Source organism: Eptesicus fuscus, chromosome 14, assembly GCF_027574615.1.
Source record: "Eptesicus fuscus isolate TK198812 chromosome 14, DD_ASM_mEF_20220401, whole genome shotgun sequence".
In the NCBI taxonomy this organism is placed as follows: Eukaryota; Metazoa; Chordata; class Mammalia; order Chiroptera; family Vespertilionidae; genus Eptesicus; species Eptesicus fuscus.
In genome coordinates this window covers 47,021,394-47,035,848 of record NC_072486.1, presented here as the reverse complement: position 1 = coordinate 47,035,848, position 14,455 = coordinate 47,021,394, and the positions used below count along the sequence as shown (strand labels likewise).

Genomic DNA, 14,455 nt, shown 5'->3' with positions numbered 1-14,455 from the left:
GGGTTCCAGTATCTCCTTGACGTCATCACCTACTCCAGACACACTGGTCTCCTTGCTGTTCCTCAAACCCACTAGGCAGGCTATAATTTTTTTTTCCAGAAAGCTCACCCTCCTCAATACTTGCATGGATTACTCTTTTACCTCCTCTTAAGTCTAGCATCAAAGGTTGCCTCCTCAATGAAGTTTACCTGACCACGCTATTTAAAATGGCAAACCAGCCACCACCACCAACTCCAGATGTCCTTATCCAGCTCTGCTTTTGTTTTTTGGTAGCACGTGTAATCTTCAAACATGTTATATTATTTTCTCTTTTAAAAAATTGTTTTAATATCTGTCTCTGCCAGACTAGACTGTAAACTCCATGAGGGCAGCAACCTTTGTCTGTTTGATATCTCACACAGAGTAAGGATTCCATGAATATTTGTTCAATGAGTGAAATCATCCATGTACTATTTAAGATTATCTAAGTAAATTCAGTTATTAGGCTTCACTATAAACTTTTTAAATATTTTTAAGTATCACATGAATAGAAAATCAAAACCTATCTGGAAATTTTATTTCCATTATTTAAACCTGCTGATGCAATTATTTAAATTAGACTTATATATTCAATTTTTAATAATATCTACTATAACTAGTAATTATTCTTGCATGGATTGGAAGTCAATTCATGCGCACCTGCACTGATAGGTTATTTGTTGTGGGGCAAGTGTTCCTTCGCTGAAGAAAACATGCTATAAATATTTATCAGATAAGTGTCAACTAGGAAGTATCTATAGTGGCCCTGAAATGTTACTATTCATTTATGGAATACCCATAAGTCAATGTATAAATAAATAAAGAAATCAGATGTCAATAGTTAAAGAATATGTTTGGCTTGGCCCACCCCCCCAAAATGGCTTTCTTTTTAATGTCTACATATTAAAGGTATTCACTGTTTTCTAACTGATAAATTACAACTGACTCAGAGAAAAATGGTGTAAATGAAAAATGTATCACGTTAGCAAGAATAGATGAATTAAAGGATATGCATTTTTCCTTTTCAAAACTGTTACCACTTAATGTAAGCACAAGCAACAGAATGTAAGGAAACATTGATTCTTAGCATCCTGGAAAGATCTATAGAATTTATCAAATCTTAAAGGTTATCTTTGCTTGAAAAGCAAGCCTAAACCAAAACAGAGATATTACAGAACTCGTGAACATATGTGATGTTAAGTGGGGTGTCAGTTGTTTCTTGTAAATTTATTATAATGGATTATCATAAGGTTAAGGATAGAATGATATCTAGAGACTACCTAGTCCAAATTTAGCATTTAGTGAGGAAATTAAAGATTTACTTTACAAATAAGAAAAATGAGTTTCTGAGAGAGTAAATGATTTTCCCAAGTTCAAATGACTAGTTGGATAATTATTACTTATTACAGTTACTAGGAGAAAATGATATTGAATGCTATCCCTAAAAAAGACGATGTTTTTCTGAACAACCCTAAGAACTACAGAAGAAATTGGAGGCTGTCACCTATCGATGTAAGCTATAGCAAGGAAAATGCAAGTTCATTGGTCCTAACGGGTTGAAATGTTTTATTATATGGAGATGTTTGCTACATAACAGGTCCAATGGCAAACAGTAGGACTATTCAATCCTGAACTGCAAATTTTAAAACATGAAATAGTAAAATTTGGGACTTAAGGATTATGTACAGTTTGCAAGTACTTATTAAGAAATGCTCTCCATTTCAGAAGTTGAGGAGCACTAGGTTATCTTTTCCAGATCACATCCTGAAACCATTAGTTAAAAACCCCAAACAATTTTTATAGTAGGTGCCATAGTGGAGTTGAGGAAGAGTTTGGGTGTTTACATACAAGTTCATACTGACCTGTTTAGATTTGGCAGGAAGAGTTAAGGCATAGAGTTTAAAAACTAAAGCTTACTTGGTGGAAGAGGCTCATCGATTGTTGGGTAGTGATGATGTTCAGGCCTCAAGGAAGGAAGCTGGTTTACTGGCTGGGAATTATGGAGTATAGGACATTCACCTATGGACAAGATAGTCAAGACATTCAGGTTCACTCATTGCTACGGCAACGTGTTCAAAAAAGCAGGACCGTAAAACAAACTGCTATAGAAAAATCCCAGAGAATGGGCAATCTATTTTTGTGTCAGTTTACTACAATCACAGTCATTCATGAAAGAAGGAACAGAGGTAATTATTTTTTTAACCTCCAAAGAACATAGCCAAACACTTCATGACTATGATCTATACCACATAGACCAATATGTAGGATCGAGGTCTGATTCTGTAACCACCTGAATTGTCTTGATGGAAAGGTGGCATCAGAAAGAAAATTAGCAGAGCCTGACTTGAGCCCAGCAAAAGAAATAAGCCTGTTTGAGGGAAGTGCAGCATTTCTGAGGTGCCATGAAAGTTCAGTGGGCCAGTGCAAAATTATTGCTCTTGTTTGAATAGGTTTCATCAGAGGGCTGCCAAGAGGCTGTTTTACAGATTTTGTTTTTGGAATGAAACTCTTAGATGGTGTCTTTCCAAGATGGAGTTAAGGAACCGGTGGGTCAAGAAGGTAAATTCCTTTAGTATAGAAACTAACGGTTGGGGTTGGGGGTGGAGGGACAAGGAGCCATGGGATTTCGTGATTGTTGCAGGTTATTCTGAGGAAGAATCAGAAAAGCCAGAGTGTTCTGGAAAGAGAAAAGGACAAGAGACAAAGGAAGTAGATACGAGGTAGGAAGACTGAGACAAGAAAACTTGAAACACAGAAGTGAGATAGGAGGAAGAAGAGAGACGAACATGGACAAATTTTAGAGATAAACATATCCACAGAATGCATGCCCCAATTATTACAGACATATCTAATAATATTGTCAGTCAGGCTTATAATGAACTGGACAATGATCTAAAATGGTGCTCCTGTTTCATGATGCTCTCAGGTTCTGGTAACTGTGTGTAGAGTGGCCATGTGGATGGGAGGCCTACAGCACCAGCAATTGCAGAAGTAATTGCTCTTGGTCTTTGGAGAGCTACAGGCCCACAGTCCAAGAGACAGCTTCCATTCAGACTGGTGTCTCCCCTCCTTCCTACCTCACAGGACCCTGGCTTTATTGCAATAGCCCATATTGGCCAGAGGACAAAGGTCAGACCTTTTCCTTCCTCTGTCCTTCATGGCTGATGCAAATATTAAGTGTTCCCTTATCTCTTAGGTCAAAAAGGAGAGAAACTGGTAAAAACAGCAGTTTAGACCTTTGTGGCATTTCAAGTTTCTATTATTTTCCAGAATGCCCATACATGGACAGGGTGATTATTTCTTCTAACTCTAGATCCATAGAACTGATAAAAAGTAAAATAAATTAATTAGGAAGGAAGTTAGATGGTTTTAATTTAGCAGTGTAATTCCTACAGCTAACAGAAAAACAAAAACAGAGAGGTATTTAGGAACAAAGGGTCCTTCTAAGTTTAAATATATTACACAATTTCTTGTGTAAACTCTGTTACTCAAATCCTTGGGGTCTCTGAGACTTTAAGGAACGCCAAGGAAGGTGTGTGCCCCTCGTCTCAGTGCACAGCTCCTTGTGAACTGATTCCTGTTTCAAAGATGTGCTCTGTTTTTTAGTGGATCCCACTCTCATGTCCGTTTTTATATATGCTTCATGTCGGAAACCAAAAACAATGGTATAGTTGTTATGTCATCAGCTTCTGTGCTTTTAATTTAGTTTCTTGGAAAAAAAAAAAGAACTTACCTCCTGTAATTAATTCAACCAATCAGATTAATTACTCCTCCAAGCTAGTGGGATATTGTTGCTTGCAGGGATTAATGGAGCTGACCCCACCTGCTTGTGAACCCCAAGCAAATGCAGTCACATGACTGACATCGCTCAGCCAACTGAAAGGATGGAATGCACAGAAGAAGCAAAGGATTTTGTTCGGCAACAGGCTGAAGCGCCACACAATCACCCTTGCCTCAAACACAAAGCAAGAGTTCAGAACTTCTAGAACTTTCCAAGAGGGAAATATATTCCACTTGGAAAGTTAGTCTCACTGCTTATCTGCCTGGAAGAAGCCTCCCTTGAGGGGAGGCTGAGCTTTACACATAACCTTACTTAGTCCTTCCAATAACCCTTTGAGGTAGATTCTACACTGACACCCATTTTACAAATAAGCATGGAGCAGTTACGTAACTTGGCTACGGTATCATGGCCAAGAAGTGGTGGGACTGGATATAATAAACCCAATCTCCAGGGCCTGAGATCATAATCCCATTACAGTGCTCTTATAATTTGATCTTAAGAAAGTTTTTAAAAACTATTTCATGTTGAGGTTTAAAAAGGAGGATTTTATAGAGGGAAAAGAAACAAAAAGTTGATAAAGCTAAAGACTACATCCTCCATAAGCTGCTGTAGACTCATCTACCTGGGCATGTGTGCAGTCAGTTTACTGTGGCCTAGGCAGTGAAAGAATTTGCAACCTGAGAAGTCACGGCAAGGGGCGATAGTGATTCTACTGGGAGAGCAGCGCCCACATGCTTATATTAGGTGGGTTGTGTCGAAGCCCTGCTTTCTTGGAGCAAATGCCAGTGAGGGACAGATCCACAACACTGACACCCTTAGCTCAGGACTCACTACTGATGGAGGGAAGACTGGCTGCAAAGAAGTCACATGCTAACACATGTGCAGCTTTCATGAGATCAACAGTCCCTCTCAGAAATCTTCCTACTGCCCCTGGTGGTCACCATAGGGAAGTGCTCAGGTGCTTCTTAACCTTTTCTGAGTTTACAGCCTGCAGAATTCAGGGATTTAGACATTTCTTTAGAATTGCACTGCAAAGATTTCTGCTATGGCCCTGCAGCACCTTTCTGGGCAGCTTTCCCCTGATGGATAAGGGCATGGGCAGTGTATGCTGAGCTAATTTTCAACTAACTGTGTGTGGACTGTCTCCCAACAAGGTGGTCAAAATATACCCATAGGCTACAATGGTTGACAAATAACAAATCCAACTTTACTTTTGTATGTTTCTGAGGTAAGAATTATTACATTTTAAAATGTAAAAGTGTTAGAAAAATAGCCTTTGGGTGTGAATAGTTGCTAGATTTTGCCTCTTGAGTCACAAAGCCTAAAATATTTACTCTCTGGCCCTTTATGGAAAAGTTTGCCGACCTCGAGTCCAAAAAATTCCTGCCAGCTCCTAGTTATACTCTTTTATGTGTGTGTCCCCAAATCTCTTTATATTGTAATTATTTTTAATTGTGTTTAATTATTGAGTATTTCCATATGCTATCTGACGTTGGTCTATTTTCCTGCACCCAGCATATAGCATTGGGCCCAGAACAAAGAAGATATTCACACCATCTTTGCTAAAGAAAGAAACTGACCATCCCATTTTCACTGCCATGGGTTCCCTCCATGTTGTATCCCCCTGTGGTGCATTGTATACCACTACAGTTTCCTCCCTGGGTTTCTCTTCCTTTTCCATTTTTTTTTTTTTTTTGCACTTTTTCTTATCACACGCGCCACTTTTCCTCACTCCTTCTTTCTCTGAAACGCAGAATTGGGCATTGTTGACTTAAAATTATTTTTGTGTGCTCATGTTAGTTCCTATAAAAATTTGTAGGTGCCAAGCATTTCGTTAGGTGCTGAGAATGCAAACATAAAGAAGATACAATTCTGGTCCTTCATGAGTTTACAATTTAGAGACCACACCATCACATTTTATTTGGAGCCTAATTTAAACAGCATTACAGCAAAATAGCAGGATCTGTATGTTTCTCTTTTAAAGCAACCGAACTATTTCATCTAGTTATATGACCTTTGAATTATTTCCCCCTATGTCACTGTCACTTGCCTGGAAGATGGTTCCCAACTCTGGATAAGGAAATGCAAATTAATTTCATGTATGATTCTAAAGCATGACTAAGAAGGACCTTTTGTGGTTAAAATACAGAACACATTTTAAAACTAGAGGTGGCATCTTTTGAATTAGAATCTTATTTGAAACAAAGCAATTTGCGCATTCATATTATCCTTCCCTTCCAATCAGCCTAAATAAAGAAAGAAAAGAAAAAGAAAAAACAAAACATAGAAACACTAAAAAGGAGAAAAGCAACAACAATAAACAGAATTGAGCATTAGAAATAATGTCAAATTATGAAAGATATGTAGACTATTCCTATCTATCCATACACATACTAGTTAAATTCTAAAACAGAGGTAAAATCAATGTCCCTCCACTTACATTTATTGCTAAGCTTTAATAAATTTTGGGAAGTCAGCAGATATTTCCACATAGTCCACCATTTCTGCTTATGGCATCTGATACTAGCCTTGATGCTCTGGGTGCTGTCAGGTCAGGAAGGGTAACATATACACTAGCCACAGTGGTAAGTTAAACAGAGAATCACATGTACACGTGCACACTCACATGTGAGCACTGGTAACTCTCGGTGTCTATCTGAGAGGCGGTGGGGTGTGAGCTCTTTGTAGTCACAAAGACACACACTTACAGGACAGGCATACACATTGGCAGCAACCCCATTTGGGACCGATCCTCTCACTCTTCTTTTTAAAACCTTGTTGGTTGGACCTGGGTCCCCCTCGTGGGTCCTATTCTCACTCTGATCAGGTTTGAGGTCTAACCTTCTCTCCGATGGCTTGGCCCTGCCATGGGGGATTCCACACCATCCACGGTTCTTGCCACACTCTCGTTCATGCTCCCGGTGGGGGCGGCTGGCTGGTCGTGCCACGGCCCGGCAGCGTTCACAGACTCCAGGTCCAGCTCTGGGCTCTGCACCTGGTCCGGCACCGACTCGAACGCGCTGTTCTCCTCCTCCTCCTCCTCTTGCGAGGAGAAGACGGTGCTCTCGGAGATCTTGGCACTGTCCATGGAGGAGAAGCGGGTGTGGCTGGTGAACCTGTTGCCATTGTAGCAGGAGCTGCTGTAGCAGGAGCTGCTGTAGCAGGACGTGCTGTAGCAGGAGGAGCTGTAGCAGGAGGGGCTGCAACAGGACGCGTCGCAGCCCTCGAAGCTGTGGTCCCCGCCTTGCCTGGGGCTGCAGTCACTCTCACTGCCCGTGCTGGGGTGCGTGTCGCCATCCAGGGCCGAGCTGTTGGCCAGGCCGGGGAGGCCGGGGGCCACCGTACCGAGAGGAGCCCCCTCGGGATCCTCAAAACCCTCTTCCGGGGCAGGCGGCTCAGCAGCCACCGTGTCCCCGTCGCTGAGCCCATCCTTCTCCGCGGTGTCCTTGAGTGTGGGCTCCTCCTCCGCGCCGTCGTCCTCCCCGGGGCTGCCAGCCTGGACCAGGGGCATGCTGTGCAGCAGCGTGTGGATGCGTATGTAGTGCGTTCGCGGGGTTTCCGGGTCGCTGCAGGCCGACGCGATCACGTTCTCCAGCTCGGACACCGGCAAGGAGCAGGGCCTGTTCTTCCTCTTCACCGAGGCGCCGCGCAGCTGCAGCCTGTCCCCCGGGGGTGCCAGGGCAGGCACGCTGCCATCCCCCTCTTCCGCCTCCTCCTCCGCCGGCCCCTTTTCCTCCTGCGCCCCGGCCCTGCTCTCGTGGGCCGCTTCCTCAGCCACAGGATCCCCAGTGCAGGTTTGGGCCTCACCGTCCTCCAGCAGCTCCGGCGGGGGCGCCTCCCCGCCCAGGGCCAGCCCCTCGGCCACCTCTTCCGCACTCAGCGTGGGCTCGGTGTCCTCTCGCCCCAGGCCCAGAAGCTCCCCAGCCCCATCAGGTCCCACAGAGACGGTGTCGAGGTCGTCTCCTGCCTCGGTGGTACCTGCCGCTTCCTCCGCGGGCTTGGCAAGCCCCAGGCCCGCGTTCCCTTCAGTGCCCAGGGCGCTGCCCTCCCTGGGCTTCTCTGACCCGGAGCTTCCCGAGGGCTCTGGTGCATCCTGCAGAGGGTCCCCAGGGTGGCTCGCCACCAGGCTGTTCATGGGGCTGTCCTGAATGCCCGCTGACTCAGCTTCGGTACTCAGGGACATCTCTTCATCATCTGCGGGCAAGAGGAAAACGTCATTCCTTCCACAAGAGAGCATTTCCGTGGTGGTGTACTCTGCCAGACATGGACAGTGAGCCACCCTAAGGGATTTTTATTTTAGGGTATTGGATGTGGGGGTTGATGAGGGCTTCTTACTGGCCAGTGCTCAGCTGAAGCATTCTACAAGAATGTGTTTTCCTTCAGGAAAAACTAATCCTAAAATTTACATGGAACCACAAAAGACTCCCAGATAGCCAAAGTAATATCGAAAAAGAACAAAGTAGGATGTAACACACTCTCTGATTTCAAATTATACTACAAAACTATAAAAATAAGAACAGTATGGGAATGGCACAAAAGCAGACACATAGATCAATGGAATAGAATAGAGAGCCCAGAGATAAATTCTCACTTATATGTAGTGTTAATCTATGACAGTGGAGGCAAGGATATTCAATGCCGTAAAGACCGTTTCTACAATTAAGTGGTGCTGGGAAAACTGGACAGGTACATGCACAGAAATTAAACTGGACCACTTTCTTATACCATATTACAAATAAACTCTAAATGGATTGAAATATAAAACCTGAAAATATAAAACTCCTAGAAGAAAATATAGGCAGTAAAGTCTTTGGCATTGCTCTTAGCAATACCTTTTGGGATATTTCTCCTCGGGCCAGGACAACAAAAGCAAAAATAAACACGTCAAACTAAAATGTTTTTGCACAGCAAAGGAAACCATCAACAAAAGGAAAAGACTACCTTCTAAATAGGAGAAGATATTTGCAAATGCTTTATCTGATAAGGGATTAATAGAAAAAATATATAAGGAATTCATACACCTTAATATAAAAAAACAAACAATGAAATTAAAAAATGGGCAGAGGACCTGAATAGACATTTCTCCAAAGAGCATATACAGATGGCCCATAGACGCATGAAAACATGCTCATCAGTAATCATCCAAGTAATGGAAAATAAAACCTCAATAAGATATCACTTCACACTTCTCAAAATGACTATCATCAAGACATTAAGACATTAGTTCCAACAAGAATGTGGAGAAAAAGGAAGCCTCATTCAATGCTGGTGTTGGTGAGATTATAAATTGGTACAGTCACTATGGAAAATGGTATAGATATTTCTCAAATAATTAAAAATAGAACTACCATATAATCCAGCAATATCACTTTTGGGTATTTATATGAAGAAAACAAAAACACTAATTTAAAAAGAACCTATGTTCATTGCAGCATCCTATCTAATAAAAGAGTAATATGCAAATTGACTGTCACTCCAACACACAAGATGGCTGTCCCCATGTGGTCAAAGATGGCTGCCCCCATGTGGACACAAGATGGCTGCCACAAGATGGCCAGCAGGGGAGGGCAGTTGTGGGTGATCAGGCCAGCAGGGGAGGACAGTTGGGAGGGACCAGGCCTGCAAAGGAGGCAGTTGGGGGCAATCAAGCCGGCAGAGGAGGGAAGTTGGGAGCGACTGGGCCTGCAGGGAAGGGCAGTTGGGGGGGACCCAGGCCTGCAGGGGAAGACAGTTAGGGGTGACCAGGCCTGAAGGGGAGGGGAGTTAGGGGCAATCAGGCAGGCACGGGAGCAGTTAGGCATCAGTCAGGCTGGCATGGGAGTAGTTAGGGGGTGATCAGGCTGGCAGGCAGAAGCAGTTAGGGGCAATCAGGAAGGCAGGCAGGTGAGTAGTTGGGAGCCAGAAGTCCTGGATTGTGAGAGGGTAGTCGGACATCCCTTGAAGGGTCCCAGATTGGAGAGGGTGCAGGCTGGGCTGAGGGAAACCCCCCACCTCCCGCACGAATTTTGTGCACCGGGCCTCTAGTTATTTATAATAGCCAAGGTATGGAAAAAAATCCAGGTGTTCATTGATAGATGAGTGGATAAAGATGTGTTATATTTACACAATGGAATATTACTCAGCAATAAAAAGAATTAAATCTTGTCAATTATGACAATATGGATAGGCCTGGAGGATATTATGAACTATGTGAAATAAGTCAGATGGAGGAAGACAAATACTGTATGATTTCATTTATATGGAATCTAACAATACAAAACAAATTAAGAAACCAAACCAAACCCATAGATATGCAGAACACGCTGGTGGTTGCCAAAAGGGTGGAATATAGGGGGACAAGTAAAATAAATAAATAAATAAATAAAGCCTAGCTACTCTCCCTCCTACATGCTTGATCCCATTTCCTTTATTGTGATCATATAATTTATTGTCCAAGAAGAGACACTATTGAGAGTGGGGGTGGGGGGGAGGGGGGTGGGGCACTATTAATAATGAAGCCAGGACTATAGGCAAATGCCAGGATTGTGCTTTAAAAACTTGGGGGGAAAAATGAGTTCTTCTTGTATTAATGAAAATTTACAGATTTACAGTCATAACATATTTCTGAATTCTGTTTTAAGGGAATTAATTTTTTGGTTAAAATAACCAAAAGCTTAGTGCTACCACAGTTCTCAACAGTGTTTGTTATGTGAAAGACTTGAGAGGTGGGGGAGGGGTGTTTACAGTTCCTTGCTGGTCCCAGGCAAGGCTAATTATACTTGCTCAGAGTATGTCCTATGGCTGTGTCCCCCAGGGTGGCCGAATGGGTAAGCTGGGTTCGTGGCAACTAGAGTAGAAAAGGGCTAGATGATGGCAGCAACCAGTTATTCAGTTATTCGGACTGGAAGGCTCCCAAGATTTGGAGATTATTGCAGGGGAAGAATAAACCAGGTCTCCACACGAAGTTACTATTCAAGGAGTAGCAATCCTGGTGTACCTCTACCTCCCTCCACTTGCTTGCTTTATTTGATTCCTGCAAGATGTGAACTTCCCATTTCAAACACACTAGTGCAATTCACACTTTGAAGGAAAACCACCTCTCTGGTGAGCCATAAGTTTGTCTTTACTGCTACACTAAAGAAAGAATTTTATTCTTAGAATATAGAAAAGGCTAAATTTGAAAGGAAAAAAACCCAGTCAGATATTTTCTTACATTCTGTATTATATACGGGCATAGAAACTGGAGTTCAATGAGTGGGCAGTGATAAACTCCAGACTCTGAGTTCTCAAAAGTTTCATTAGCTTTAACAGCAACTCATAAATGCGACCTAGAAGGACCAAACAATTCTCAGCGTGATCTACACTTAGTTGTAGGCAAAGAGAAAAAGTGGAATTATGAGGCGTCTTATCATTCTTATTTGGAAATGTGCTTTGCCTTGAAAAGCTGAACACTGGATGATTCTGAAATTTTCTGTTTAATTTATAGTTTTTATTTTTCCCTGTGATAGTGTAAAATCCATTGTACAGTCACAGTTCTTCAACAAGACATGTATCACATTAATTCATGCTCAAATTCCTTCATTTAGTCACTCATGTATGCAATGATTAAACATCTATTGTGCATCTCCTATGTGGGTGCTGGACGTAAAATGAAAAATTAGAGATGGCTCCATACCTACGTTGGTATTATTGTTAATCTCCACTCCACTGTCTAACCACATGACATTAGGCTAGGACAAGACATGAAGTTCATGCTGAAAATACCTGGGTGGATGGAGGAAGTGATCTCAAATCGGAATTGCAGCTGTCCACTCACATGATCTGTTGGGAGCCTGCGGCCGAGTGTGTAGCTGACCACCCTATCCCTGGAAGGAAATAAGCATCATCACCAATCTGACCAATACCTCTTCTTCCAAAGACCATACCAGCAGATGAGACAGACATGCCAGGATGGCTCTGCAATTAGGAGGTGATAATCTCCTCCAGTACTTAGAAGATGGTCCTAAGGTAAAGATGGGAATGTACTTATCTGATCAACAACAATGAAAAACCTCAAGAAAATCCTTATCAAATATTCTAAAGCAGCAGTTCCCTTTCTGAAGCACTCCACAGGGTCTTCAGTATCCACGATTGTATCCTCTCTTCGACATTGTATATTTACTGCAAGACCTGCACCTGTTGCGGGCACTATCCATTATTAAGGGTGTACTTGGAAAATGTCAACATGCACAGAAAAACCAAGCAAAGGAAATTCATATATATTTTTTATCTTTAGAACACAAGTTGGCAAATTTTCTGTAAAGTGCTTGTTAGTAAATATTTTCGGCTTTGTAGGTAATGAGGTCTCAGTCCCAACTACTCAACTCTACCTTTGTAACATGATAGCAGCCCTAGACAATAAGTGAACTAATAAGCATAGCTGTGTTCAAATAAAACTTTCATTAATAGAAACAGAAATGAATTTCACATCATTTTAATGTATCACAAACTATTACTCTTCCTTCACTTTTTCCCAATCATTAAAAATGTAAAAAGCTCATGGCTGCAAAAACAGGTGTTGGGCCAGATTTGGCCATGGGCTGTAGTTTGCTGACTTCTACTTTAGAATATCGGATAAGGATTTCAATCACATGTTTACCCTATGGCGTGTCTTTCCAGGAGTCTCTGAACCGGCATTGAAAGCTTTCCCAAGAAGCGCTTGATGATGGGGCGGCTCTTGGCAAACTTGTCCTTCACCTCAATTTCCAGCACGTCAGTGGGCAATGACACAAAGCTGAATTGCTGCAATGAAATAATGTGTCGTATCAGTTAACTGAGAGTTGTGAAGGCTGGCCAATTCCAAGTCCATCTGCCTTGGATAATAAAGTCATGGTAAAACACTCCAGGGTGCCCCCCAGAAATGTATACGCAGTTGATAGCTCAATTTTGAAAATGAAATGTATTTTATTAAACAATGCCTTTATAATTGTTCAAAGTATGTGTATACATTTTTGGGGGGACACTATATATATATATATCTATCTATATATCTATCTATCTATCTATATATCTATCTATCTATCTCAAGGTCTTAGAATGCTCCGAGCCCTGTTTACTCAGTAAATGAGTAATGGCAATGATGAGGTGCTTCCTCAGTGCTTAAAAATAAGGAGATTCAAATAGTAAAATCAAGTCACCTTAAAAAGAAAGAATGCTATCAGGCATCACCATACTTGACTAAAGGTATTAAAATTCTTAAAGTAAGAAAAACACACAAAATCACCTATAATAAAGGGAATGCACTTTTAATAAATAATTCAGTATCTTTTTTTCTCATGATTAAAATGGCAGAGATTTTTTAAAAGATTGATCATACCTCATGCTCTTGAGAGTGGGAAAAGACAAGAACTCCCACACTGAATTGATGGGAATGTAAATTGATTCAATTTTTGGGAAGGGAATTGGCAATATTTACTGGCATTTAAACTGCAAATTCAATTCAAAGCAGAATTCTACTTCTAGGAATTTTCCTTCTGTATTAACTTGCACAAGCATGCAAAATAGATATTTTCAATGTGAGGGGGGGGGGTTCAATGGAGCATTATTAACAATAGCAAAAGACTGGAAAGACTAAACCTATCTATCAATAGGGAACCAGATAAGTGGAGTATGATAAATCTTTGAAACAGAAAACTCTCTGCTGTCATTAAAAAGAAACAGGCAAATATGCACTGACATGAAAAGATACTTGACAAACTAAGTGAAAAAGCAAGACATTGAAGAATATGAAGAGTGAGATTCCATTATACTTTGCAGATAAAATGCCTGGAGCGGTACTCTCCAAACTGAACTCTAGGAAGTGGGCTGGTAGGGGAAGGGAGAAAGCAGATCTTTTTCACTGAGCAATTTTTTAAAACAGCATACTATATAACATTTTAAATAAAGGCAACAACAGTTAGTCTTCAGATGACTGTTCACATCAAAATTACAAATTCATTATCAATAATACACCTGGACAACCATCTGAAGACTAGCTGAACAGTAGCCCTATAAGTAAGGCTATCCAGAAGAAGCCACATAGAGACTGTTAGGAGGGGCTGAGACAAAAAATGGTCTGGCGCACACTCGTGCACAGAAGTTGAGAATCTGGAGCAATATCTCAGGTTTTACCTGAGGAGGGAGTGGTCTCAACCCAATGCCAGGTTCCCCAGCTTAGAGCACCAGTGCTGGGAATAGGAGCCCACATAGCATCTGGCTGTGAAAATCATCGGGGATTCTCTCTGCCCTGATAAGATGGAAGGCTGCTAGAAACCCAGGCATCCTCTTAAAGGTAAATCACACAAAATCTTGCTTGCAGGCACTCACCCTTGGCTCCAGTGGAGGGATGGCGGGTCATAGGATGCCAGAATCATACAGAGAGAGAATGAATTGTGTGGCTTCGGGGAACGTCTAAAAGGACAGCCACTGATGTCCCTGTATCAAGTCCCTCTCCCACACTGCCCCAGGTGCCATTTTTCCGGGGTCAAGCACTCAATCCACATGGTATTAGCCAGGGCTAGCTCCACTAGTCGAATCCTGACAGGATGACTCCCAGACGTGCCCTACCCAAAACACACATAGCTGTAAGCTCCGCTAGCAGTAACCAGTCTAGGCACACACTGCAGTCTTTCTTTAAAAAATCTCAAGGAATTACGGCAA

General features: G+C 42.1%; 1 protein-coding gene across 1 annotated transcript in view; it reads right to left on the bottom strand.

Annotated features, from left to right (window-relative positions):
- HECW1 (HECT, C2 and WW domain containing E3 ubiquitin protein ligase 1) overlaps positions 1-14,455 on the bottom strand; it is a 150,355-nt gene that overhangs the window by 39,861 nt on the left and 96,039 nt on the right. The window contains exons 7-10 of the mRNA XM_054726142.1: positions 12,417-12,559; positions 11,543-11,643; positions 6,641-7,993; positions 1,936-2,037 (exon numbers count right to left, since the gene is read on the bottom strand). Of these exons, the coding sequence (XP_054582117.1) occupies positions 1,936-2,037; positions 6,641-7,993; positions 11,543-11,643; positions 12,417-12,559 (1,699 nt within the window). The remainder of the gene's footprint in view (positions 1-1,935; positions 2,038-6,640; positions 7,994-11,542; positions 11,644-12,416; positions 12,560-14,455) is intronic.